Raw genomic sequence first — 27178 nt, 5'->3', positions numbered from 1 at the left:
ATAGATTATCAGGTACGTCATTTAGAGCATTGTTTTTGAAATTGCTCATACAAAATTGTTTTATTCATCAGTTTTTCACACATGCTTCATTACTGGATAATTGACTTTTAATAGAGATATTGAGGCCTTTCACGGCGGTCTGTCACTACGGTATTCTTTCCCATTGCTAGGCGCGTTCTAAAAGGTATCGGATTACAAGACGCTATTTGGGCCGAGTTTGGCCTACCAGCAAAACACTTGAAAATAAACAAAAAGGATTTAATGGTAAATTTCGTCAAATTAAAATGAAATTATTGCCTTAACATCCTTTCAATATTAGCTGTTTATGTTAAATCATTGATTTTTCAAAATTTCGCTCCGAAAGACGATTTTTTTCGGATTTCCGACCACAAGTCATGTCATGTTTTTAGGCAAACATCGTTTTAACCTGGCTACGTATATTACCCCAGATTCCCGATTTTTATATTTTTCGACGACTAGGAATAAGATAAAAAATCGTGTTTTAGGGATTTTTTAATTTCTGTATTTTAAGTCTAGTTTTTGTCGACATATTGGTGAAAAAATGATTTTTCTTTACATTTTTCGCACTAAATTACCCATAATTCAAAATTGAGGCCATTTTTAAAAAATCCCTAAAACACGATTTTCGGGACAACCATAACGGTCATTTTGAGCCGTGAATGGGGTATGCTTGACTTTCCATGCTTGCAGGTTAAAACGAGTTTTGCAGACATGTCATGTCGACCAAAAGTCTGCATTGTGTTATTCATACTGGCGTAAAGAATCATTACAGTATTCAAGGTCACCCAAGGATACGACAGTAGCTTCGCTACATGTTACATGTCCACAAAAAATGATAGCGGACATGTACTGTCCAGGAAACTGTTTTTATCTATAGAAAAGTGTTGTTTTTTATCTGTTGCACGGCACGGAGGCAGAAAGGCTTGTTTTGCCGCTTTATTGTAAATGACCGCAGGTGACCCCGAAATAGAACGCGGGTTCGATTCGAATTGCCCAGATCGAACACGATCGAACACAGTTCGGGTTCTATGGCATGTGGGAACTTTGCAACCCAGATTTTACCACCGTGTTTAGTTTAACTGACAGCTTTCTTTGCACTCTGTTATGTTCACACTTAAAAGTCTTTCAGGGTAAACACTTGTGAATTTGAATATGTATTATGTATAAGGCAATTTCTCAAAGGCAAGGTTCTATAATTAAAGATAGCATCATCCTTATTTGAACTGTGTCTATAATGTCCTTGCTAACTCTAAGAACATAGAGATCTCCATCAGATGAAAATGAAATGTTTGCTGCCCAGTACCCATGCAATGACCTGAGGTTGTCACATTGGGGTCAATAGATCCTCACACCAAACTGTGAGCTGGTCCGGATCAAGCCGGCCTGGACACCAGGACTCAAAATTAACTCCTACATTTACTTAAACTGTCCCAGAAATGTTCCTAAAGATCTAAAGATCTAGATCAAATTCTCAACTTTTGAACTGACTCATCAGTGAGTGCTGTTTTTCCAGTTCAAGTGGTAAGAAATCTTTACATGTATACTAGTATTAGTATTATAATGTATTTATACATATATATACATGTATATATATGTGTGTGTGTGTGTGTGTACCACATGTGTGTTTACACCAAATGACCCCACCTTGTACAATATGTCCCAGAAGTGTCCCTAAAGAGATATTTCAACTTCTGAACTTCAAGCGCAAACTGGTTTTATAGTTCAAATAGTGAGACATCTTTATAAGGTGGCACTTGTTTGAGGGAAATACAGTCGTGTTACTCGTGTAACTAGATTTGGGAACAAATTTAGGCCAGTCGTCAGCTGATCACAGACTAACGTCACTGAAAACATTGCTGCCTTTGTTGGAGTAATCAGGTAATGTATGTGTATGTGTGTGTTACTAAGCCCTTAGAAATGCCTTCCTTGCTTGTTATACCAATGAAGGTTTTCTGCAGGGCTCAATATACCACTTTCTTCTACAGATTGTTCAGGTATTTTGTTGTCTACTTGCACCTAACCTGCACCAACCCTGTACCTGCGTACTAGTACATCAGTCACTGACTCAGTGTATTTTTGTTTGCTGTGTCAGCAATTGTTACCACCAGTCAAAAAGCTATGTAAAGAACTGACATGGTTTCTGAACAGTCTCTAGTTTGTCTGGGCATGATGCCCCACAAGGGCTTTGTCCAGGATACAATAGGATAGGATAGGATCCATACTTCCTAAAATCTATTTTTCCATTTTGCAGATACCTTAGGGAGTACTGATGATCTTCTTCTTATCCAAGTTTTACGTCTATTGATTCCCCGTATTTCGGGGGTATAGACGTGCTTGCACAGGTGCATGTTTGGGCTTGCCATTTTGCCCCTCAGCATGCTGAGGTGCACAACAGCAAGCCTGTGCAAGTCTTTTTTTGAAGCAAGGTTTTTACTGACTGGATGCCCTTCCTAACGTCAAACTCTAAAGTTTTTGACAGCTTTCAGAGACTGGCTGTATGAGGAAATGTGTGTTAAGTGCCTTTCCCAAGGGCACAACATCGGGGTATGTAGTAGGTGGATTTGAACCCAGGGCCCCCGGGTCCCGGGCCGAAAGCCCCACCACTATACCACACGACGCCACACGATGATGCATTAGTATTATTAGTACATTTCTTTAAGTTCACCTTTTCTATGATGTGGTAGTCTAACTCTAATACATGTATATACAAATGTAAATAGGGTATGTTACGGAGTTATAAGACTTGATATTACATATACACAGCCATGTGTAGTTTGGAGCCCTGCTAGCCCTTACTAATACTATGTACCGTTGAAAATCTTTTACGTTTTAGTTATTTCAGTCACGGAGGGATGTCTGTCATGTACTGATATATTCCCCTGGGTCCCTCAATGATTGCCCTTATTCTGTAGTTGGCACTGTCGCTAGTGTCAGCAAGCTGAAATAGATTGTCACATCATTGAATTGATTCCTAAGCAATTAGGTTTTATAGCTCTAAGTTCCTAACACATATGTTAAAGGTTTGCCAGTGTGGTGCACTTAGATTCTACCATCTTTAAAAATTTTTCTAATTCTATGAAAGTTGAAACATACTTAGGAATTGACATACTCACCTGCGAGCTGAAATTTGCAAAAAAAAAAAAACTTTTGAAATTGCAAGAAAAGAACATACAGACAAACCAAAAGCAGAGCCTACTATGGAGGCTGAAAAATCTGGCATTAGAAACTAATTCTGCTACTGCTTGCATACGTAATATATCATGTTTATTCAGACAGTTGAAAGGCTGACCTTTTACTATCAATGAAAAATTGCTTTATGGTCACAACCGAATATAAACTAAGGTTAGAGAGATTTTATTGTCACATTTTGTCAGCATATAGCCACTTCAATTTATTTCCTTGGTTCTTGAAAGTTCCAGAATAGAAATAGCACAAAATGACCTGATGTATGCAGAGTGGCCTCTACCAGGCTTCGGGAGGCGGCTGGAAAGAGTAGAAATCGGCCAAATAGAGAGATATAACATGCCAGGGGAGTTGGTCTGCTGGGAGAGAACAGTTTGCTGCAAAATGTACTCTCTAACGGACCAACTCCCTCGGCATGTTATCTCTCTATTTGGCCGATTTCTACTCTTTCCAGCCGCTTCCCGAAGCCTGGTAGAGGCTAAACAGAGGGCTAGGAGGAAAATAATTACATCACATACTGGTGCTACCCATAACTGGAAGTAAATTATACTAAATAAATTTACTCCCTACTGTACATGTGTGTGACAGGCTACAAGTTTTCCCTTTTTTCAATCCTTGAACCAACAAATAAAATTAGTGTGGCCTAACACATTTTATGTGTGGTTTGCAAGTTTAGAGCTCCAATGGGATTTGAACCCTGGACCAGTGATCCAACCGCAGGGCTGCTGTAATAGATTCCATCAGCCCGCCACATGCCACCCATGGTGGTCGTACCTACAACTTGCAAGTGTTAACTTTCGGTTGGATGTTGCCCAAGTAATACAGCAAGATGTCCAGAATTCTCCTCTGCCTGATTACACATTGATCTTGGGCACTCTCCAATCCTCCAGACGACACTTAAGTTTCCACTATAAATCTTAAGGTTCGACAATGTCTAGACTTAAGACTTAAAAGTCGATACCTGAATACCAATGAGAACATTTGGAGAAACTTTCCCTGGTTTTCTAGAAAGTTTTGAGCCTTCCATTTCTCAAAACATAAGAATAGGCGTGATTAAACAGGGTTATTAATCACTCCACAGTGAAGTTGTATCTGTATTTGCAGTATCTTTGTCTTACTTGCACTATTAGCTACCAGAAAAGCCTTATAAGTTATACAAAATGAGTTTTACACTTGATTAGATTACATGTATGTTTTCCTTGAAGAAAGCTCAGTTTTCTTTTTTGGATTTAAAAATAAAATGCAAATTGTGTCTAATGTAGCCTCCTTTTTCCATCCTAAAACTGTACATTTATTTCCTATACAGTTGAGGTATTGTCACAGAGGAGAGAGAGAGTCTATCCTATAGTGCCCTGAGGCATTACCCATCATGCCGCTGTTCGGCAAGTCGCAGAAGAGCCCGGCGGAGCTCGCCAAGACGCTCCGAGACGCCATGGAGATCCTGAAACGGAAGGACCTTCCCGACAAGAAGACAGAGAAGGTGGGTCTGGGGACAAATTCTCCTACAAACTTCAGGTGTTGCATATATAGTTTCTGGAATGGGGTGATAAAATATTGGTCCAGCATACAATGAACATGTACATGTACTTCAACTGGTGTGACACACCAAGTTTATTCGTACTTACTATAGAAATCAGTGTGTTAGACCTATGGGCAGATTACAGGTTATATGAAACAAAGAAACAAAAACTTGTCAATGAGCACCTTTAACTTTAAGTTACTTACTGTGATGTAACAAGGAGCTGAATGTTTTGAGAGAAAAATACAACTCCTTTTGCGTCACTTGGCCCACCTACAAAAGTTAGCCTCCAAGGCATTTGGTGGCATGTGGTAACATTGCTATTAACTTATTGAGTTTGAAGTTCCAAGGTTAAATTCTCATGCTTCTGTTTTCCTTACAGGCATCAGAAGAAGCGTCCAAGACTTTGGTAGCGATGAAGAACATCTTGTACGGAACAGGAGACCAGGAGCCTGTGACAGAGCTGGTTGCACAGCTGGCTCAGGAGATGTACAACTCTGACATGATCATCACACTCATCAACAACCTACACAAAATTGACTTCGAGGTGAGTTAATAACAATTATAAAGACCCTGAAAAGTTAGCAAGGGCTCAAAACAATGGCTCAACTGGACCAAGAAATGTACAACTTTAACTTAACGATCATCACACTCATCAACAACCTCCACAAAATTGACGGTGAGTTACAATGTAGGTGAGTTAGGGGACTGCATTTTAGATAAGAAGGGGTATGTAATTATTAGCTAGTGGGCCAGAAGCCCCCCCAAGAAAAGATGTATACATTAAACATAAAGTAGACTTCGAAGTGAGTTTTCAGAAGAAAGGCCAGGGGGTATGAATAGTTAGGGGGCTAGAGTGTATTACCCCCCCAAAAAACAATAGCTCAGCTGGACCAGGAAATGTACAACTAGTCTCAGATATGATCATACCCAGTAACTCTTATCAACATTCTACACAAAATTGACTTCAAGTTGAGTTGGTTGGAGGCAGATTTTTAGATAAGAATCTAAATGATATTTTTTTGTAATTTCAAAGATTATTTAAAGGTCACAGGATTCTCAGACTCAGAGCATACAGATCCCTATTGTACACTAAGTTAAACCAACTACTAGTAACCCTTCAAGAACTGAGCAAATTTTGAACTTGAAGTACAGTTTATGAATTTAACATTGTGAGCGTGTAGGTGCTTTGTCTTGCATTGCATTGCTCTTTTAGCCAGGAACTCAATCAAGATTTCATGGTATCTTTGAAGACACCACAAAGTCTTGATTTTCAACCGTGCTGCAAAATTATTAAGTGGCTGAAACCGTTGTAAATGAGTTTAAGGTGCTCTGTAGTGTTTTCCGTGCATCATCAGTTTTGTAGCTGGTGTGAATTATTAATGGTTTTTAGTACATGCGGAAAATTGAGATCAGGGCTAGCTAACGTAGCAACGCTGACCTACTAAAATCAAGAGCCAGACAGACTGGCTGCCTCTAACTCTCCTGGGAACTTTTACATCATGGGGATGGAAATACTGTCAATAGTGGCTACTCAGGGGACCAGGAAGAAATGGTCTCCTGTCAAAGGTGGCCACTATAGACTGGAGTCTTATGCTTGGGTTAATGGGGAAAATACATTAATTTGTAATCCAAGGGACTACCATATGAAGATGTTGGGTCTGAGATTAATAAAGAAAAGACTGGAATATGGAGAGAAAATCAGTTGTGTATGGAAGAGTCTGTACCTTGGTACAAACAGTTTCAGGGAGTGAATAAAGAGGTAAAGAGATGGTCTTTTCTTCTCAGCCCTCTGTTTTGATGTTGTTCTCTTGAATGCTACATTTGCAACTTGTGACTTTAATTTTCAAATGTCCAAGACCAAGAACAAAGGAAAGAAATTGATGTAGATTAACTATACAACACTATCATCCATGCTCTTTTAAGTTTGTCCTATCCCACTCCTTGCTGCCTAACCCCATAATACAGTACAGAATCGGTAGCAAAATGTGAGCTAAAGGTTAAGGTGAAATGCCATGATCTTAAGAAGTGTTTTCTCTGTTCCTTGCAGGGTAAGAAGGACGTTGCACAGATCTTCAGTAACATCTTGAGAAGACAGATTGGGACCAGGTCTCCTACAGTCGAGTACATCTGTACCAGACAGGAGATCCTCTTCACTCTCATGAAGGGGTGAGTAATTATTACCTATCGATCAATAAACCGATCAATCAATCAATCAATCAATCAATCAATATTTGTTCCAATCAATCAATATTTCTTCAAATCAATTACCTGAAGATGTACAGTTTTCATTTTCCAAGCAAAATAAACTTTTGTTTTTTGCTGTGTCAGCTGGTGTATGTTTGAGTATTTCTATGTTGCAGTTTCTGCATTTTCTGCCAGAGGGCCCTTCACTGCTTTACTGTGGTATCATGCTGAGAGTTACTGCAGTTCCTGAATGTTCTACCAGAGGGCACATAAGCTTAAGAGTGTTTTTGTTTTTCCCTCCCCACAGCTACGAGACCCCTGAGATTGCTCTAAACTGCGGCATCATGCTGAGAGAGTGTGTGAGGCACGAGGCCCTCGCCAAGATCATGCTGTACTCCAACCAGTTCTACGACTTCTTCAGATACGTGGAGATGTCAACCTTCGACCTGGCCTCCGACGCTTTCGCTACATTCAAGGTATAGATCATCTCGTTTTTTTCGAAAAGTACAGTCAAACCTGAAGTAATAGTGACCACCTCTACACATACATGTATGATTGTTATGTGCTTTCTTGATCAAAAGATACAGTACTGTACCTTCATTGATTGTGTTCTGTTTGCCTTTTTCAGGACCTTCTGACAAAACACAAAATCTTGTGTGCGGAGTTCTTGGAACAGAATTACGACAAGGTATGTACTTCCCAACCCAGTCTGAGGCCCATGTTATGTACTATTACATTTAAGTTAGCTGTGCATGTGTGCACTCTATGAAATTTGTAGGCCTTTGGTTTAAAAATCTCTTTTTGAATTCTATCTTCTTTAGCAGGTTTTGGGCCACCACCAGTAGTTGCTAATGTTTTCAGAGGACAATGTGAGTTATGTGACCAAGAGGCAGTTGCTGGAACTACTGAGATTCAGTACTAAACTGGCAGTTACACATGCATGTGCTTCAGATTTACATAAGTAATTGTTGTGTCTTTAGGTTTTTGGGCACTATCAGCAGTTGCTAACATAATCAGTGAATTGCGTGACCAAGAGGCAGTCACTAAAACTGCTGTGGGAGTTACTGTACTACACTGCTAGATACACATACATGCACATGTACTTCAGATTTACTTACATAATTCTTGTATTTGTAGGTTTTTGGTCACTATCAGCAGTTGCTAACATCAGAGAACTACGTGACCAAGAGGCAGTCCCTGAAGTTGCTGGGAGAGTTACAGTACTACACTGGTAGATGCACATGCATGTGCTTCAGATTTATATAAATATTTCTTGTTTCTGCAGGTATTTGGGCACTATCAGCAGTTGCTAACATCAGAAAACTATGTGACCAAGAGGCAGTCTCTGAAGTTGCTGGGAGAGTTGTTGCTGGACCGGCATAACTTCACCACCATGACCAAATACATCAGTAACGCAGACAACCTCAAACTCATGATGAACCTGCTCAGGGACAAGAGCAGGAACATTCAGTTTGAGGCTTTCCATGTCTTCAAGGTGAGACCGGTTAACTGGTTAGTTACTAAGTTAACTGGTTAGTTACTAAGTTAACTGAGTTACTCAGGGACAAGAGCAGGAACATTCAGTTCGAGGCTTTCCATGTCTTCAAGGTGAGATCGGTTACTGACTGGTTAGTTACAAAACTAGCTAGTTAATTTGGTAATTGGTTAGTTACTTAATTTACAGAGTTACACATGAATGCAGGAGCATTCAGTTTGTGTGTGAGCAACTAGTAAGTTATAGGTCTATAAACAATTATAACACATTGACCAGAGTAACAAGATACATTGTAGTCCTCTGCATTCTTTTCTTAATTTGATGAAGCAGGCAAAATTGAAATCTTTTTGCATGTGTGAACTGGAAGGAGAGAGGATTTTTCCTGTTTCTCCCAAGTCTTATTCATTACACTAGCTGCTGATGTTTTTGTGAGGTAAACAAAGAATTTCTTGTGGTATGTTTCCAGGTGTTTGTTGCCAACCCGAACAAGAGCAAGCCCATCCTGGACATCCTGCTGAAGAACCAGGCCAAGCTGGTGGAGTTCCTGACGGGGTTCCACACCGACCGTACCGAGGATGAACAGTTCAACGACGAGAAGGCCTACCTCATCAAACAGATCCGCGAGCTCCAGCCCGCGCCACAGGGCGTATAATACACGGGGTCATCGCTATGGTTACGGGGTCGCCGCTATGGTTACGGTTAGATATTCACGACGCGCTCGCTCGCGTGACGTTGGCATGGAGTTAGCTCTCGCTGCTGTGTTGGTGTCCTGTTTTGTTATCAGTGAATCATAGCTCATAGCTTTTAAAGCCACTCTAATTACATGTAATTTCCATGTCTTAGACTCACACATTTTGAGGAGAAAATATAGCTAGCAGCTAAGACATCATGAAAGTAGAGGGCAAGAAGAAAACTTGAATATGACTGTATTCACTCTATAAAACTGGGTGCACAATGGCATTATCCTGGACCCTAGGCTTTGTTTATATTGCATTTTGCTAGTGAAGCATATTTTGTTAAAATATGTTAACCAAATAATTGCATTGGCATGGCCTTCTTATATACAATCGATACTTACAACTAGTACTGCTTTTGAAAGCTTCACAACAAAGACATCCAGAAATCTTCAGAAGAGTGCCCTTAGTATATATAGAACAACAGGAGAAAGATTGAAAGCTTTTTCAGATGTATTTTTAGCTACGATTCACTGAAATGCAAGGAGACACCAATATGGTAGGCAGCATTTTGTGGCTTCAAAACCCTCTTCTGTCTTCATTGAATGAAAATCTTTTTGATTGGTATGAAAATGAAGATCACGTGAGTCACTGTGGATACGCTTTGTAGAGGGGGCTCGAAAAAGCTGAGTGGCCTTGCAAGGCCAGTCTTAATTTGTAAAAGGATGTCTGTAGAGCTCCCAAATATCCGTGCTACCTTTTTGCAATATGGCAAGCAGCGCTATGAAAAACGTGCGATATAAGAATCCTATCCTGGGGTCAAAAAACTTGACTTTCTAATGTTGTACATGTACATAAGCTGGGAGCAAGCTCGGTTCTAAAGAACAGTTACATACTCAAGTCTGTTTTTCTGTACTCTTTGGCACGAAACGCCAGCTTTGCAGACATGCAGTGGGGCCTGGTTGTAGCACGTCTGCATTTGCATTGTTTTAAACAAGGTTTCTTGTAAGCATTTCATACCTTTTGGAGACATGAATGAAGTTAGATGATTAACTGTGTATGGCAGGAGCAATGTATATTTTGCATTTAGTGCTGAACATAGTGTCATATTTATTTTCCTTTTAGTATTCATTTCTTTCGTGTTCTGTAGTACTTAATGCCTGTATTTTGTAAACCTTATTACATGGCACTTATGCATAGGCTATTTCATTGCTGGATAGTTCTAGCTCAAATTGACTTTGTTACTATGGTTTTCCATTGATGGTTTTTTCCTTAAATTGTCCTACATTTTGTCAGTTTTGATTCATTGTCCAAACAGTTTACTTTATGTATCTTTGTAATAATTATCTTGTAATGTTTTTATATGACTCATCAATGTAAAATTCTCATCTTCACACCAAAAAGTGCTTGCAGTTGGTTTACATATTTAGTATTTTCATGTCAACATTCTTAATTCTATATGATTCCCTTAAGTTTTCTATATAGAGTCCCTTACTTCAGACAGCGTGACAAAGACATCATCTTATTATTATTGTATAATGACAATTTGTATATATATTATTGTTATGTGTGTTCTGTATAAAACAATGATTTAGCCGGAAGAGTTTCGTCCCAGATTATTTTGTAGTGAGAAGTTGAGGCTTAGCCTTAAGTTGAAGCTGAGTTTAAGGTGGGGAAGTAGCCAGACTAGCACAATAAGTGTATTTTTAGAGGAAAAATCTCCCTTGCGCGCAGCGAGGTGATTTGAAATAAAGGAAACAACGAATAATAAAACAGGTTGAAATTAACAGATTTGTGTTGTTTTATTTTACAGCTATGATGCTTGGACTAGATGGTTAGGGGTTTGAATCCCGTCAGTTGTTGGTCACCTAAACTACATGTAAATCCCCACCTTTTGTGTTGTGTTTTGTAATCCATTAATATCTTCCATTTATTTACAATCATATTACGTACACATCATATTCCCAGAGTTGATTGCTGACTTTCTATCTGTAAAGTTAGGACACTTGACACAGTTTGCTGGTGAGCCCTTCACATTAATTGAGTCACAGGTGAATTAATTGCAAAAATGAATGCATTTAATATTGAGTCAGCTTACAGATGTGCCTTACATGTACATGTACAAATGTATGTGGCAGAGACTGTCATTCTCATATAGGACTGCCAGAGCTGTAGGGCTGTTATCAATTAGGATTTTACCATGGTCAATATTGACAGGAGGCCATACAATGTACATGTACATAATATACAATACAAGAAAATAAGTTCATGGAATGTCTTCAGCTATCACCCCCCCCTCCAGTCCTAGTTATGCTGGTATCTCCCACAACCCAGCAGTAAGTTCCTGTGTGTGAAATGCAGCTTCAAAACCGGTGTGGCTTTAGTCGCAAACGAGCCCAACAGCAGCGGCCCAACCTCCACCAACGAAGCCCGGTCTAGACTTGTCAAATCGTCCGAACCTGCGATCTCCTCAAAAACCTTCTGAACGTCCCATATCTTAACAGTGTTGTCGATGCCACCGGAGGCTAGTATGGTACCCTCCCTACTGAAGCAAAGAGAGTAGACAGGGTCGGTGTGTCCTTTCATTTCTGCTAGAAGCCGACCGTACGCGATGTCCCAGAGCAGGACGTTTTTATCCACACCTGCGGAGGCTAGATAACGTCCGTCGGGTGACCAGGCTAGCGTGTGGACCGCCGCCTTGAAAAAGAGAGAGAGAATGGTTTATTAATTTTGTACCATACAAGTACTGTACATACAAAAGCCTGTTAGGCCACACGGGCTTATTTTATGGATGACATCCTTTGAAGATCGCAAATGAAAAAAAGTCCAGCTAAAAAAAAATGCAGCTAAACCACAGGAATACAAAGCTGAATGGTTTATTAATTTCGGACCATACAAGTACATACAAACTCCTGTAAGGCCACACTGAGTTAATTTTATGGATGACATCCTCTGAAGACACCCAAACCAGTGACTGCGTTTCGGGCAAATGAAAAAAAAAAGTCCAGCCAAAATAAAATGCAGCTAAACCACAGGAATACAAAGCTGGTATTGTGAATTGCAGCACATACATTGTAGCACAGAGCCTCGGGGGAGAACCTGGAGATTTTTTTTTAGTACAGGCGAAAATCAATGCGCGCGTGGATGTCATCCATAATGTTTGAAACAACTTGCCTTGTGTCCTGTCATCACGCGTACACAGTTTCCGTTCAGGACGTCCCAGAGGCGGACAGTGCGATCGCTGGACCCGGTGGCGACGTAGTTGGAGTTGGGGTGGTACTGGATGCAGGTCACGTCGGAATAGTGGCCCACGAACATCCGGATGGGCTGGAACTGGTCGGTGCCCCAGAGCCGAGCCACGCGATCGTGACCCCCCGACACGAAGTAGTACCCCGTCGGGCTGAACTGGACGTCCCACACCGGGTAGTTGTGCCCTTTGTACACCACCTTGGAAGAAACAAAAACTTTGTTTTATTCCATTCACATTTGCTTTCTGAGGATTGGGTAGAAAGCAGCATGCTTAGTATGATATTAAGTATCCTCAAAACACAAATATAACAATATGAGAATACCCACAATTTTTCAATTATTTTTGGTGAAGTTGGTTAAAACAAGCCCTGACATACAAAGTTACTGTCAGTAAGTTTGTGCAGGTTGAGTGTATTCTGACAACCCATGTTATGGGGGTTGGTGCCTTAGCAAAAACTTGGCCTTACATACCTTATGTTTAAGTTAGTATATATAATTATTATTATATGTAAGGTGGTTAACAAGCCCTTACATACCAAGTTACTGTATGTATGGAGGCTCCACAGCCTGACAGTCCCGTCCTCTGACGACGTGAGTAGCTGTTCCCTGTCGGGGCTGAAACTGGTCGCGTAGACCGGCCCGGTGTGTCCGTGCAGGAGCCATGAGTCTGCCGCTGACTTCTCGTCCATCATCCTCTCCACGATATCGTCCGCCTCCTTGTCCAGCTGGTCCAGCTCCGAGGCACCGCGCATGGTGCGGAGACGCTGGGGGGACAGGCTCCACACTCGCACATTACAGTCCTCAAATCCTGAGCAGGGATTAGATGTACATGTAAGTTTCACTAGCAGGTGTTACACTAACCTAACCCTAACCCTAACCAGCTCCGAGGCCCCGCGCATGGTGCGCAGCCGCTGGGGGGACAGACTCCACACACACACACTTACAGTCCTCAAATCCTGCACAGGGATTCATAATGTGTAAATACATGTATACTTCACCCTAGCCCTAGCCCTAGCCCCTAAGCCCTAGCCCCTAAGCCCTAGCCCTAGCCCTAGCCCTAGCCCTAGCCCTAGCCCTAGCCCTAGCCCTAGCCCTAGCCCTAGCCCTTTCCCCAACCCTAACCCCAACCCTAACGCTAACCCGAACCCTAACCTACCCCTACCCCTAACCCTAACCCCAACCCCAACCTAACCCTAAGTTAAACTGTACACAACTGTCCTAACTCTAACCTGCAGCCAGTAGGCTTGAGTCCTCAGATATCCCTACAGCTGACACGTTCTGGAAGGCGTTGGCCAGCGTGTAGAAACAGATGGAAGGCAGGTTGTCCCTCCCGAGCGGTACTCGCTTCAGACCCTCCTTCCAGCTCAGAACTTTCTCCAGCTTGTCTGCATCTGGGGTGGAGGAAAGGATTGTTAAACAGTCTGATAATGTAGTCAAATCTGTATAGCATAATTGATGAGTTTGAAATTTAAAAAGCCTAGAGGATCTCTAACAAATAAAAAGTAAGATAATTCCCTTTCTTGTATACTAGAGCACTTTGTCTTCAGTACAGTGGCTTACAAACTACATAATACTGTATAGCAATGTTCTTTCTTCACAATCAATGAAGTTTTTTAAATTCACATGTCAAATACATTTGTAGGCGAATATTCAATAAGGGTCCGACATCTACAATCTAGAAAGAAATGTGTTGTACTTTGTTTAATGTCCTTTTCATCTGTTACAGCATACATGCATAAAGTTACAATTGAAAGAGATCCCTGTAGCTGATTTCTAAGTGATTTACATATTATTGTCTAATTGTACAGTGATGCTAACATTTATTATGAGTAACAGAATCCTACCCTTTAGCTCCGGTAGCGGTATGCGACTGGGAGGGGGTGCGTTGGGGTCGGCTTTCTTGTTCTTGTTGAGCAGCAGGTCTTTCTTCTGTTTCTTCTTCTTAGGTTTGTCCTCCCCGTCCCCACCCTCATCATCGTCATCCAGGGGAACGTTGATGTCCGGCTCCTGAAGTACAACATAAACTTCGGTTAACACATATGATAACCTATGCTACATGTAACTTCCTTATGGTTAAGTCTGGTCACCCTTATCATTGTCTTTCAGGGGAACATTGATGTCTGGCTCCTGGGAACAAAATAAACTTCGGTTAACAACCTACAAAGTGTGCTACATGTAACTTCCTTCCTCCCCCACCCTTATCATTGTCATCAATTGGTAAATTGATATATCAGACTCCTAAGTACTTCGTGGTCTTTTAAGACCGACGAATGCCTATTACAAGTAACATTAAACAATACAATGACAATTCTTGCTAAGTTTTGCCATCTCGTTTTCATCAGCAAGACATTTCCTGCTTTCCCCTTCTTTGTTTATAGTCCTTTTGCTTCCTTTAAATTTGATATCCTTCCCCCTCAACCAAGGAGGTTCTCCCCCCCCCCCAATATCTCATACTATAATATATACACGAGATATTTGGGGGGGGGGAGTTTAGGAAGTCTGTTTTAATTTACTTTTAATATACTGCATTCGTGTGAATTGTATGAGACCCAGAAATTCAATTTTCTGACCACCCTTTGTATAGACATACACAAAATCAGGCATTGTTTTGGGTTACCTATGGGTCCTTGCCTGACCAGCAGAACAAAGGGTCATGTTTGGCTTGGTGCCAACTTGCTTGCATAACATTGTGCAATCAACAGGTCCCTCAAACCTGTTCAAACTGGTTAGGGAGGGGACCATTGAAACATAGGGGCGTGAATAATATTTGCACTTAAATTTTACTGGATTCTTACATAATATAATGTATCTGAGGGCATAATTCAAGCCAGGGGGGAACAGATTTATCTCTTTTCATGACTCTACCTGTGTGTACATGTACTTCTTTTCAATGTAGGCATGTACAGTTGCCTTCCCAATTCATAAAGGTACAGTCCAGACGCCAGTACTTTTCCATGCCATATGGTACTAAAAGTTCAATGCTAGCTCCACGATTAATGAACCACAAAGTATGCGTTTTAAGTTACCGTAGTGTAAGATGAAGTAATAGTAGTTTCAGAGACAGGTAAGTAAATTTTTGTTGGCTCAGTAATTGTGTTAAAGACAGTACATAACTTTATTGTAGCCCTTTCCCCATGTTTGGACTAGAACTGATTTTGAGCTAATGTTTCTCAAATTGCACATTTGCTTTCTCTTTAGAATTTCATAAAAACTGAAGATGGCCACAGGAGGAGACCCGTACACCCCAGAAACAGCCAATGGGGCAAGGCTACAGGCTCTGCTTATTGATGAAGGCACTAAACTGGTGAGAAAGGTGTTCGACCAGGAAGTGAGCAGAATGAAGCCTCCAAATTTCCAGGAGCAGCTGAGGAGAAATAGACAAAACTTCACAGATCCTGTGTTGGGAATTTTGAATTTTGATCAGCAGAAAACGGTGTACCCATCACCTGGAACAGCTGCTGACAGTTCAGAACACTTTGACATTGCCCTTCTGAGTCTTCTGCTGGGGATACTTTGTAACGTTAAACCACCAAAAACGGGCTGGAACAAAGAACCTCCAGAAGGGGACAAATCTCCCATAGCCTGGATCATCAGACTAAGACTATTCAGAAACAGGAACTATGGGCACATCACGGACACAGCCTTGTCTAACACAAAGTTTAAGAAGTTATGGAAGGAGCTGGCTGACATCCTGATAGGACTGGGAGGAGACAAGGATCAAATCCAAAAAAGAAAATCCGAAACTATTGATCCTAAAATGGCCAAGACGTACCAGGAGAAATTTGAAAAGCTCCACAAAGAAGAAAATGAAGTGAAAGACTTGCTCACTGCTCAGCATAATGAAGTCTTGGAGACACTGGGAAGCCTGGAAAAAAAAATTGAAGAAGGCATGAAAGACATCCTGGACGGGCAAAAAGCCATCATCACAGAAGTGGAAAAACAGTCTAGATTGTCTGATACTGAGGGCAACCAAGAAGACAAGACACCGATCCAAGACAATCCAAACACAGATGAGCAGGTTGCAGACGGAGTCAGGAGTCTCACACTCAGTGATAGTGGAATCTCACTCGGTGATAGTGAAACCGAACAGGGAAATGTCGTGGGACAGCCAAGCAGTGTGGAAGCTACAATTCAACAGCCACGTAGTTCTGGTACAGGTAAGCCATGTTACAGTTTCTTCATTCCAAAATACAAAAAAAAAAGATAAAGTCATATTATATTCAACCACAGGTGAATATTCAAACCTGTGGTAATGAGTTCTGATAAATAAACTGACCCCTAGGACATGTTAGTATTACTTTACAGTTAAGAGTGAATTTTATGCTTGTAAGAAATGAATAGAAAAGTGATACAACACAATTCTTGGTGTAGGCTGTAATTTATTTGATAATTCTAAGAAAAACAGTCTGGATTGTCAAGTTATACCATCATAATAGTGATAGCAAACTTTTGTTTCCTTTCTAACCACACTGTGTTAGTTTAAATAAATGATATGCCACCAGGTATTTCATGAAATAGAACATCTGACGCAGGTGTAATAAGAAACAAAGCACTTCACTTCCATCTTGACCAATCACAACGTTGTAATCATATCAGATTCTTTCCCCCCATCTTGCAGGCAATTCAGACATCAGTGAGGTGGATGGAAAGAAATACGACTTTGGCATACTCTGCACCAAAGCTGACGAGTCTTGGACAGAGAAAGATATTGTCAATAAACTGGAACAAAAAAAGCTAGAAGGCTACTTTCCATGTAGAGATGACATTGGAGGTGACAGTGTGTTTCAGTACCTAAGCATTGGGATAGAAAATAGCAGAAACATTATAATAGTGTACTCACCTTCCACAATTTCAGATGAATGGTTTAAGATAGGCTACCAGACAGCGGTAGTAGAAAAATTGGACAAGAATTTGATTGGAAGAGTGATTCCTGTGTTACGTAAAGGCTTCACTGGTGACAAGTTACCAATCGAACTAAAGACGTTTACCCCTCTTCAAGGAGATAATCCAAATTTCTTTAAAAGATTAGAGAAAAGTCTTAACTTGTAAGGCAGTGACAGCACATGTACATGTACACATGGTATGTACATTTGTATACATGCATCATTCCTTGAGCTTGAGGGACCCAAACCTGTTTGCATAGTTCTGTTAGATATTTCACTCTTGCATTGTAGCTATATGTTTAAAGCATGGTGCAGTGTGCTTAGTTCAATTACTAGTAATTCCTGAGGAACATACATTTTGTACATGTAATACAGTTTAATGTACATGCCCTTTGTTTAGACATATACATTTCTACCTTTCATGTTACATTTTTAAGCACAGAGTACAGTACATATTGTTCCCTCGGACACTAAGGTCTTTTTAAGTACATACATTCCTATAATATGTCATGACTTTGTATAGATTGTTTCTGTTGTACATTTCAAAACAATGACAATGTTGTCTCAAGGTGCTGCACAAAGTTTGGTATAAATAAAATATATCATAGGTACATTCCAGCAGTTAACAGATTTTTGTTCTAAGATACAGGACTAAATACAGGACCAACAGATATAAGAACTCTCCAGTACCATACCTGGTCCGCATATTGAATTCCTCCAAATAATGTGTATCGTACTTCTAGGGTGGTAAGTCTGTCCTCTAGTCTTATTTTTTATTTTGTATATTATTGTGTTAGTATTTCATATATGTCTGTAATTGTTAGTTTTAATTTTGAAATTGAAACTGTTATTTTTAGGTATTTGATGTATAATGACATGGATTTTATTATTGAATAACTTAGCAATTTTAATGTGTTATGCTAAATATGTCAAGAAATCAAATTGTACAGCAAGACATAATTTAGCCAATGGCTACTAGGTCTTGTTTTGTTTTCACAAATAAACCATTTGATTGATTGATTGATTGATTGATTGATTGATTGATTGAAGATATGCTGCATTGTAAAATGCTTCTTTGGCATTATATATTAGTTAGCATATTAATTATTATGATAAACCAAGTACATGACGTATAGTACATCTATTGTACATGCAGTAATATAAATATTGCGGATGTTTAGTAACGTACACTTATCAACAGAAATTGATATACCGGTAACGCTACATGTAGGTTTTTAAAAGCAGTCTCAAGCAGAAAAGTATTAAGCTACCTTTCAGTAGACTTAGAAGTTAGATGTAGATAATGATCCAGTCATTAATGAAGTCTGAAAAGTGTTGAGGTCTTTGTAATGTGCCTGCATGGATGGTGTGTTACGCCAAAAGGCAGTTATACCAGCTAACAATATACACATATAAATACAGAGTAGTACTACTATACTGATGGCCAGAGAAATGACGTTTCTTACCTTGGGTAGTCCATACAGAACCTTGACCTTGTTAGCATCCCTCCTGGCCTCCCCCATCATAGCACCTGATGTCGCCTGGACCTGAGAATACACATTTTGTATGTGTATTTAATAAGCCAATGAATGAACGGAGGTATTTAAAAGATCATCCTTTCTGTTTCTTCAGTAAATATGGCTGTAACAGCAAAGACACTTGTTTTAACAAACATCATCAATCAGTTAGAATAGAGGTTTACACCTGGCTAGTATACTGCTCACTGTTCATGGCCAATTCTGTGCTGTGAACTTATCACATCATGTTATATCATAATATATCAACATACATGTAAATCATTTGTCTTTCATATCCTCTCCCTCCCTGCACTTGCTACTCAGAAGATGCAATCGAAGACAAAGTGAATTACAGTATGTAACATAAATGTGCCTTGGAATAAACAATTTAAAAACATGATTATCATATCAAAGGTGAGTCAAAAGAGTGACTACACGACTCCTCACCTGTTCCCTGTTTCTTGGCACGCCGTCGAACACGTCTATGAAGAGGTGGTCCTGCAGGATGGAGAGGAGCTCTCGGTGGTCGTGCTGCTTCAGGTACCGCCGCAGGGACTGGTACGAGTCACGCGACATCCGCAGAACGAACTTACTGGACCGGAACGTGTCCATAAGGTCATTAACCTCCATCTGCTCACGGGTTTTCACTGAAACAAGCAAAAATGCCAAAAATGTCAGCATTCCCCAATTTAATTTGGCATGGAGGTATGGAGCAGTCCATTTTGTGTATGTGGAGAGAGATGGAGTGAAATAGGCTGTATTTGTTTGCCCATATGAGTGCCGCAAAATGTGTCCATCAGGTCATTAACCTCCATCTGTTCACGGGTCTTCACTGGAACAAAAGTAAAAAAATGTCAGCATTTCCCAATTTAATTTGGCATGGATGTGGAGGGAGATGGGGTGAAATATGCTGCATTTGCTTGTCCATACGAGTCAGAGGAAGGTGTTTATCAGGTCATTAACCTCCATCTGCTCACGGGTTTCACTGAAACAAGCAAAAATGTGTATGTGGAGGAAGATGGGGTGAAATATGATGCATTTGCTTGCCCAAACGAGTCCCAGGGAACGTGTCCACCTGCTCAGCATTTCCCAATTCTTCACCGAAGGGAACAAAACTGTTGATGATCCAAATTTGCCAGGAAATACAGCCTGTGTCCTCTCCCTATCTTTAAATTTCACTCATACCACACATACACATATAGGAGTGAAATATATTGTTTTTCCAATGTTTCTTTTTCTCCTGCTATTTGGTTAAAAACTTAAATGGATGCACTGCAGCCAAATGATCTGAAATTTGTCACGGAGCAGTTAGTTTTGTGCATGGGGATGGTGATGGAGTGATATACATAATGTATCTTGTATTTGTTCACCCATGGCATAAAAACAACATGCAAACAACCCATAACCCCAGACAGAGACTAACCTGTTGACAGAGTTCTAAGGTCCTCTTGATGCCAGTCTTCCTGTTCCACACTGAACCTAGAGAAATCATAACAAATGTGTCAATACATGTACTTGAAAACAAATACATGTATACAATATAATAATGAACATGCCTGTCTTCATAAAAGTTCATCTGTGTTGGTAGTTACATGTTGAAAGTTAAAACTTTTGGTCCAACACAAAAAGTTCTCTCACCTAGAGCTTTCGACCAGTCTGTCACTCTGGTCTTCCTCAGCAGACTGACCCAGTGAAGCTTGTCACGTGGCTTCATAGAAGTGTGACGTCAACACTGGGTCAAAGGTATCTGGGTCAGTCTACTGAGGAAGACCAGAGTGACTGGTCAAAAGCTCTAGGTGAATTTTTTTGTGTTGGAACAAAGGTTTTAACTGTAAACATGGAGCATGTCTGTTATCAACAATCACATCCCAGCAACATAAATTTCAAAATTAAGATCACCAAGACTTTTCAAGCAAGTAAAGAAAGTCTACTACCCACCTGTTGAAGAATTTCTGAGCTTCCTTCTCGTGTTTGTTATAGACCAGCTGCAGATACATGTGTATAAACACAGGGTACAGCAGGCAGCCCAGTTCATGTTTGTGAGCGTCCAGGGACGATTCGATAAAGGAGCTGAGAGAACTGTAGTACTCACAGTACCTGGGATAGTTGGGAAAAATATTCCAACATATATGATATACTAGTAGTACATAATACTACAGATACAGTCAAATCTGACAACCTCTACAACCACCTGGACATTGTACCACTTTTGGTGGTCATTTTGATAGTTTTTCTTTTTGAGTTTGACTAGTACTATCTATACATTATAGTGACCACATGTTAATAATATAGATCAGATTTTATTGACTGTCCCAATAGTGGGAAGTTTTGACTGTACGTACATTGTGTATATAGCACAAGAACATACACATACAGACCTTTAGTCTACATGTAAAGTGATAAGAATAAAACAGTACTACATGTATTAACAACTTTTCCTTTTACAATGATTTACAAGTACAAACATGTACCTTACAGTTGTTACCACAGTGCCATGCCCAATCATTCAGTTCTAAGCACACCATACCTCGCTAGATCCCCTTCGCTCTCGTAAGCTGACAGAACTGACGACACCTCCCCGCTCGTCGCGACCCTTGATGACCCCGAGGAGTCTCCGCTCCCGTCCGGCAGCTTGGCCTCCTGTCTTAAGGCTGCCTCTGCCTCCTTAAGGTTGTTGTTCTTAAGGAACTGTAAGACGGCGGCAAGAGTCTGCTGGTCCATCTTACCTGGGTCAGTTCTGGGGAAGAAATAAATGAATGACAGAATGAGTGAGTGAGTGTGTGAGGGAGTATGTGAGTGAGTGAGTGTGAGTATGTGAATGCGTGAGTGAGTGTGAGTGAGTGAGTGATAAGTGACTGAGTGAGTTTGTGAGTGAGTTAGTGAGTGAGTTCAAGTGAGTGAGTTCAAGTGAGTGAGTGAGTGAGTGAGTGAGTGAGTGAGTGAGTGAGTGAGTGAGTGAGTGAGTGAGTGAGTGAGTGAGTGAGTGTCATGGAGGGAAAAGGGCAGGTTGGCGGGATGTAAGATCCTTTGAAGGGTTGAGTGGACGTGAGACCGATACAGTAAGTCACAGGTACGATTCCCAGGTATTTCTGGAGAGTACCTTACGATGAATAACACTTGTGATTACACTAAAAGAAAAGTAACAACTAACATTACAATTGAATTTTTTCTCTGTCTCTCCTTTTCCTCTCACACTAAGAAAATTGAAGCCGCAACATTGCCAACAATCACACACTTATCATAGGTGCCCTCTAGCGAATCATACTATATAACAGGCAACCACGTTAGGCTTTGTGAATACGAGATATAAATAATCAAGGTATTCTTTCCTAAAAGCTACAGAACTCAAGAGAACTTTGAGCCACCAAGTATTATGAACATTCATACAAGTCAGGTAAATTTGTGGGAGTACACTAGTGAGGTAAATATGCATCAAGATAACGAGAAAAAGACTCGAGATCTATCAACTTGTGAAGTGAATTTATTTCTGGCGGGCTTGCAACTTTGCCGTATTTTGAGGCCACAAAACGGCTTCTATGATCAACAAAACATGTCCAAAGTCTACACAAACTCACCCTGCTCCTTTCTCCGTCTTTGGTGAGCTTTGTACGCCCGCAGCGGCCCCAGAAACGGCGCTACCGTCGTTTGAACCATCGGTAACAACAACAGAACGGTTCGGGTCCGCCATTTTGTTTGGGCAAGATTGGGGGTGACTCGTTACATATCAGTAGTATCTATGTAGTATTTTAATATAAACCTTTCAACGTGTTCCATATAACGGCTATTACAATGTGTAATACTAATACAAAGAATATCTCAACGATCAACAAATTGAATCTATTAAGTTCTGTTAAGTACAAGAATGAAATAGACCGAGATATAACAAATATGGTTTATCCCTTAATTGAGGGCATCAAACCAAAAAGTAAATGTTCAGGTATTAACCACAAATAAGCAACATTTCAACTCAAAGGTAATTTTTGCTGTATTTATTTTACTATGAAATATTTATGCTGTGCATTATAACGAGAAAGTATCGTTTGCTGTTTTCTTTGAACTTTTGTTTGTGCATTGTAGGTGCGTTTTCTTGCAGTCTTAGGGGTCAAAGTGGGTCATCAGGAGGTGAAAGCAACAACAACAGGCAACTTTGAACGTGAAGCCTTGCAAATCCGCCGACTTTCGTTGTCATCTTTCAGAAAAATATGGAACAACACCCACAATAGAAGGTATAGCTTTCTTTTAAAATTTATCTTCGCTAGTTCGGCCAAATTTCACTCTGAGTGGCCTTGGATGTGTACCGTTATACTAGTAACGGGCCCGTATAACGTTACTAGTTATTAAGTAAAAGGGACAGGGTCAAATGTCTAAAGTCCGACTTGCTGTGAACATTTAAATGATATTGTATATGTAAGACATGGCAAGAAAATTGTATGCAAAACTTTTACAGATCGTCTATGTATGTGTAACGATATGTGTGTGTTTGTGTGTGTGTGTGTATGGGTACTCTATGTGTGTGTGTTTGTGTGTGTGTGTGTGCGTGTGTGTTTGTGTGTGTGTGCGTTTGTGCATGCGAACATGTTTGTGTAACTAATAGATGTGTGACGCATGACAATTAACTAGTACTTAAATTCAACTAGCCATTGCCATTTTCTTTTATACCAAGAAACTTGTATTTAACCTCCTTGTTTATACAGATTTAATGGGCAACAAGGAAACCAGAGAACTGTGATGAAGCATGTGCAGTACCGCGAGGAGCCACCAGATGGCGGTTGGGGCTGGTTCGTCGTCCTCAGCAGCTTCCTCGGCCACTTCAGTGTTGTCGGTGTCGCCAAGTCATTCGGCGTCTTCTTCCCGTACTTTCTTGAGGCGTTCGGAGAAGACGCAAGAAACACAGCCTGGGTCAGCTCTATACAAGGAGCAACCGCTTTGTGTGGCTGTAAGGAGTTAGCCTCCATAGCATGCCAAAAACTGGAGGTTTGGGGGATCTTCAGGGTGTTTGGGAGCTTTTATGTGCTATTTTCTGATAGCATATAGACAACATAGCCGGCCTGGTTGAATTCTCCCCGTTTTTTGAACTGGGCTAATCAGAAAACAGCCGAAGACCACCAAACCCCCAGTTCTATAAGCCTGCTACGCAGGCCACAAGGAGTGCAGATTTTGCTGTCTAATTTTTCAATTAAAAGTAATAATAATAATGATGATAATAGTACATGTATATCAGACAAAAAAGACAGGATATTAACCATGGAATTTAGAATAGAATAGAATAGAATAGAATAGAATAGAATAGAATAGAATAGAGCTCTGGAACTTACAATAGAATAGCATAGAATAGAATATAGAATACAATAGAATAGTAAGGAATGGTCGAGTACTTAGTAGTTAACTCTGTACTTATATGCTGCAGTATAGTGCTTTATGTGCTTTATTAGTGTATAGTAGTAGCAGGGGTCCTTCCCCGTGTAAGTGGTTCAAACCTTCCAGGTTGACAGTTTAATAGTAGAATATTCTAGTAGATGTAACGTTACATGGATAGTAGATATATCTCTTAAACAATATTCCAGGTTGACATCTTGAATTGAAAAGGTGTTTTGTCTGAATCCTTCCACACTGCAGTATTAAAATCTTAGTAAATCACTAAGATTATCACTACTAATCATGAGACCGCCAAAATGCCTAACCTAAGTACACATTTGCTAGTACCATTCCCCTTTTTTCCCCTCCCCAGCGGTATTTACCGGTGCCCTGACAAACGTGTTCGGCTGCAGAGCTGTGGTGATGGCGGGAAGTCTGGTGGCCGGCTCGGGTCTCCTCTCAAGTTTCTTCGTCACCAGTTTACCCGCCATGTATGTCACTGCAGGATTTGTCACAGGTAAATCACACCTCAGAACTTCTGTATGATACATAGTCGAGTCTACCAATACTGTACAGACCACCAGCCAGCATATTGAAAGTGAAAAAAAAAGTGATCTCGAACCAGTTTAGCTCACTGAAGAGCTAATCTTCCACTGGTCGTGACTGAGAAGACAGACGCTATGTTTGTTTGCTATGTACAGTATTTACAGGTTCATTGTACCGGGGAAAATCCCCTAGCGCTTTTCGACAAGCACAATGAACAGTGGACCACGGTTAATGTCCCGTCCGAAGGACTGCGACCCTAAACAGTAGCGTGCATGTCGGGTGAGCGACATCAGCCGGGATTTGAACTCCCAACCTCTTAGTCCAGAGGCAGGATCGCTAACCACTGGACTACGCACGCTACCACATATTGAATATACAGAGAGGATGAAAGAGACTTGGCAGCTAAAATAGTGTTGGTAACCAGACTAGCATATTTTGCACCATTAGAAATGTGTTTTTATGGTATGGTACCATTTGGAGGTTTTGTTTTCATTGTGTTTGTCTAGATGGTAGAAAATTACACTGAATTCACTGTAACAATGACTTTATTACTAGTATCTAGTTATATAGACTTCTAATATCAAGACCTCCTTGGCAGAGTCAGGGGTAACAAGTTAATTTTTTAACTTCTTACAAAGGAATCGTCTCGTTTCGTTGCAGGTGTGGGTTTCTCGTTAATGTACACACCTTGCCTGACCATGGTAGGCAGGTACTTCATGGGCTCTAGCGAACGGCCTTGGCGTGACAGGAACTGGACTTGGTACTTTCATTCTCCCGCCATTTTTCCAGTACATCATTGACGAGTATGGCTGGCGGGGAGCCCTACTTATAACCGCAGGGGTGGCCCTGCAAGGGCTGGTGTTTGGAGCGTTGCTACGACCAATCTACCTCAAGGAGGATGTCGATAACCATACTGCCAAAACTCCTCAAGACAAAAGTGGATGCTGTGCGCGCTTATTCAACTTTTCCCTCTTCAAAATACCGTTTTTCGCTGTCTTTGCAATTTCTAATGTCTTCTTGTTCTTCGGTACCTTCATCCCGTATGTGCACCTCGTTGCCCACGCGAGAAATGCCGGGATAGACGCACAGAGGGCTGCTTTCCTGATCTCAGTCATCGGCATTGCCGATGGAGTATCTAGACTAGTGTACGGCTGGCTGTCCGACCTGGGGTTGTTTGTTCGCCTGCGGGGCTACCTCGTGTGCCTGCTGGCGTTGAGCCTTAGCCTGTTGTGCTTGCCTGTAGCGGAGACGTACCCTGCCATGGTTTGTTTGTTTCTTTGTTTATTTAAGGAACGTCCAATACAACCACTACTCTTCCTGGAGTCCTCTTACATATGTTATAAAATGCCGTCACCACGTCTTGTGATTATATGTTGGAATATAAAAAAAAAGGACTCTGGATAGAGTCCGAAACGTCTGACGCTTTCAAATTTTATCCAGTTGTTTTGAGTAATTGTGTTTTGGCCATTTGCTACATGTACATGTAGGTGGTTTGCTGCCTGTGTTTCGGGCTGTCTATCGGCAGCTACAACACCCAGACAGCGGTGTTCCTGGCAGAGTTCTGCGGAGTGAGCCGGCTTGCCAGCGCAGTGGGGATTGTGTACGGACTCGGAGGGTTACCCACACTGTTCGGGCCTCCAATTGCAGGTACCGGGTAATACAAGTAAAAATAGCAGTTACTTTGCGATGTGCAACGTCTCCAATTGCTAAAATAGCTGCTTACTGGGCCTATTTGAGCTTCCGAATCTCTTTCGTCCTCGCTGTATTTGCAAAGAGGACCAAAGAGACACTGGAGCTTAAATAGGTCTGGTAACCAGGGAACACTGAAAATTATTTTGCCCATACTGCAGTTTCAGTTGTCACTCCTGCTATCGTTTTTGTTTAAATTATCATTTGTGTTTACTGTAACTTACCTGTAACATTTTACATTTTTCCTGCATCGTCAGGTTATCTGTATGACGTGACCGGAAACTACAACGCGTCGTTCTACGTGGCCGGAAGTGCCGTCTTCTTCAGCGTACTTCTCATGACGTCAGTGGAAATTTACCTCACCAGAACTGCGCATGCCCGGGAGTATCACGAGAGAACAGTTAATGGTGACCTTGACCTTGCAGCATCCGGAACAGACAAGGGCATAGAAGAGTCGAAGGGGTTAAATGAGGACATGAAGAACTGCAAGGCACCGTTTCTTGTACAAGAGACAACAGTGTAACTTTTCCTATGACTATGCTCTCCCTCCATCTTTGATCTGTTTCAGACTGTCCTGTAGAGCAGGTTCTGGAAAAGGCAATTTTTTCTCGATGTGTCATATTTCCCATTGCTGTTGCCTTAATTGTCATAGTCCGGGAAAAGTGACGAGAAAATCAGCCGGGTAGTTTCTGGGAACAAAATGTATGACAACAACGCACAAAAAGTTAAGAAAACTAATTATGAGTACAATTTATATTACGTTTTTATTATATTTATTATTGATTTACCTCAAATATGAAATGCTTTATTGACCTTTCTTATCAATATGGCAATAAAACGTTAAATACAAAATGTATCTC

At 40.8% G+C, this 27178-nt stretch overlaps 4 protein-coding genes across 6 annotated transcripts in view; 3 read left to right on the top strand and 1 right to left on the bottom strand.

The window, feature by feature from the left end:
- Nucleotides 1-10867, top strand: part of LOC109485752 (calcium-binding protein 39-like) — a 15777-nt gene extending 4910 nt beyond the window's left edge. For 2 of the 3 annotated variants that reach the window (XM_019789429.1, XM_019789431.1), the window contains exons 2-8: nt 4511-4684; nt 5106-5270; nt 6774-6892; nt 7218-7386; nt 7539-7598; nt 8196-8405; nt 8872-10867. In XM_019789429.1, coding sequence (XP_019644988.1) covers nt 4574-4684; nt 5106-5270; nt 6774-6892; nt 7218-7386; nt 7539-7598; nt 8196-8405; nt 8872-9057 — 1020 coding nt within the window. In that variant the 5' untranslated portion in view covers nt 4511-4573 and the 3' untranslated portion in view covers nt 9058-10867. Of the gene's footprint in view, nt 1-4510; nt 4685-5105; nt 5271-6773; nt 6893-7217; nt 7387-7538; nt 7599-8047; nt 8101-8195; nt 8406-8871 lie in introns of all 3 variants that reach the window. The other variant, XM_019789430.1, reaches the window with a different exon arrangement.
- A 246-nt stretch (nt 10868-11113) lies between these two features.
- Nucleotides 11114-22430, bottom strand: LOC109485788 (transcription initiation factor TFIID subunit 5-like). Its single transcript, XM_019789474.1, has 11 exons — nt 22304-22430; nt 21256-21465; nt 20667-20825; nt 20152-20207; nt 19176-19375; nt 18678-18758; nt 14173-14335; nt 13558-13719; nt 12865-13136; nt 12254-12526; nt 11114-11776 (listed from the first exon to the last, which is right to left on the bottom strand). The coding sequence occupies exons 1-11, from the start codon at nt 22414-22416 to the stop codon at nt 11384-11386; spliced, it is 2082 nt and encodes a 693-aa protein (XP_019645033.1). The 5' UTR covers nt 22417-22430; the 3' UTR covers nt 11114-11383.
- On the top strand, nt 15538-18109 carry LOC109485743 (E3 ubiquitin-protein ligase DZIP3-like). The gene is made up of 2 exons (XM_019789418.1): nt 15538-16485; nt 16947-18109. The coding sequence occupies exons 1-2, from the start codon at nt 15546-15548 to the stop codon at nt 17375-17377; spliced, it is 1371 nt and encodes a 456-aa protein (XP_019644977.1). The 5' UTR covers nt 15538-15545; the 3' UTR covers nt 17378-18109.
- Nucleotides 22431-23426: 996 nt separating the features above from the next.
- The window catches only part of LOC109485703, a 10570-nt gene continuing 6818 nt past the window's right edge, over nt 23427-27178 (top strand). The window contains 6 exon segments of the mRNA XM_019789369.1: nt 23427-23664; nt 24457-24600; nt 25290-25347; nt 25349-25892; nt 26117-26276; nt 26576-26838. Coding sequence (XP_019644928.1) covers nt 23457-23664; nt 24457-24600; nt 25290-25347; nt 25349-25892; nt 26117-26276; nt 26576-26838 — 1377 coding nt within the window. The 5' untranslated portion in view covers nt 23427-23456.

Source organism: Branchiostoma belcheri, unplaced genomic scaffold (genome assembly GCF_001625305.1).
Source record: "Branchiostoma belcheri isolate BF01 breed outbred unplaced genomic scaffold, Haploidv18h27 scaffold78, whole genome shotgun sequence".
NCBI lineage: Eukaryota > Metazoa > Chordata > Leptocardii > Amphioxiformes > Branchiostomatidae > Branchiostoma > Branchiostoma belcheri.
Note: the sequence above shows the minus strand (reverse complement) of the source record. Positions and strands in the feature narration are given on the sequence as shown.

What these genes read in the sequence shown, in the direction of transcription:
- LOC109485788 (XM_019789474.1), bottom strand. Translation starts at nt 22,416, where the DNA reads ATGGCGGACCCGAACCGTTCTGTTGTTGTTACCGATGGTTCAAACGAC. An exon ending in CTCAAGCCTACTGGCTGCAG is followed by an intron (nt 13,137 to 13,557) that starts GTTAGAGTTAGG and finishes ATCCCTGCTCAG; the next exon opens with GATTTGAGGACTGTAATGTG. An exon ending in GCGTGATGACAGGACACAAG is followed by an intron (nt 11,777 to 12,253) that starts GCAAGTTGTTTC and finishes CTCTTTTTCAAG; the next exon opens with GCGGCGGTCCACACGCTAGC.
- LOC109485743 (XM_019789418.1), top strand. Translation starts at nt 15,546, where the DNA reads ATGGCCACAGGAGGAGACCCGTACACCCCAGAAACAGCCAATGGGGCA. An exon ending in GCCACGTAGTTCTGGTACAG is followed by an intron (nt 16,486 to 16,946) that starts GTAAGCCATGTT and finishes CCCATCTTGCAG; the next exon opens with GCAATTCAGACATCAGTGAG.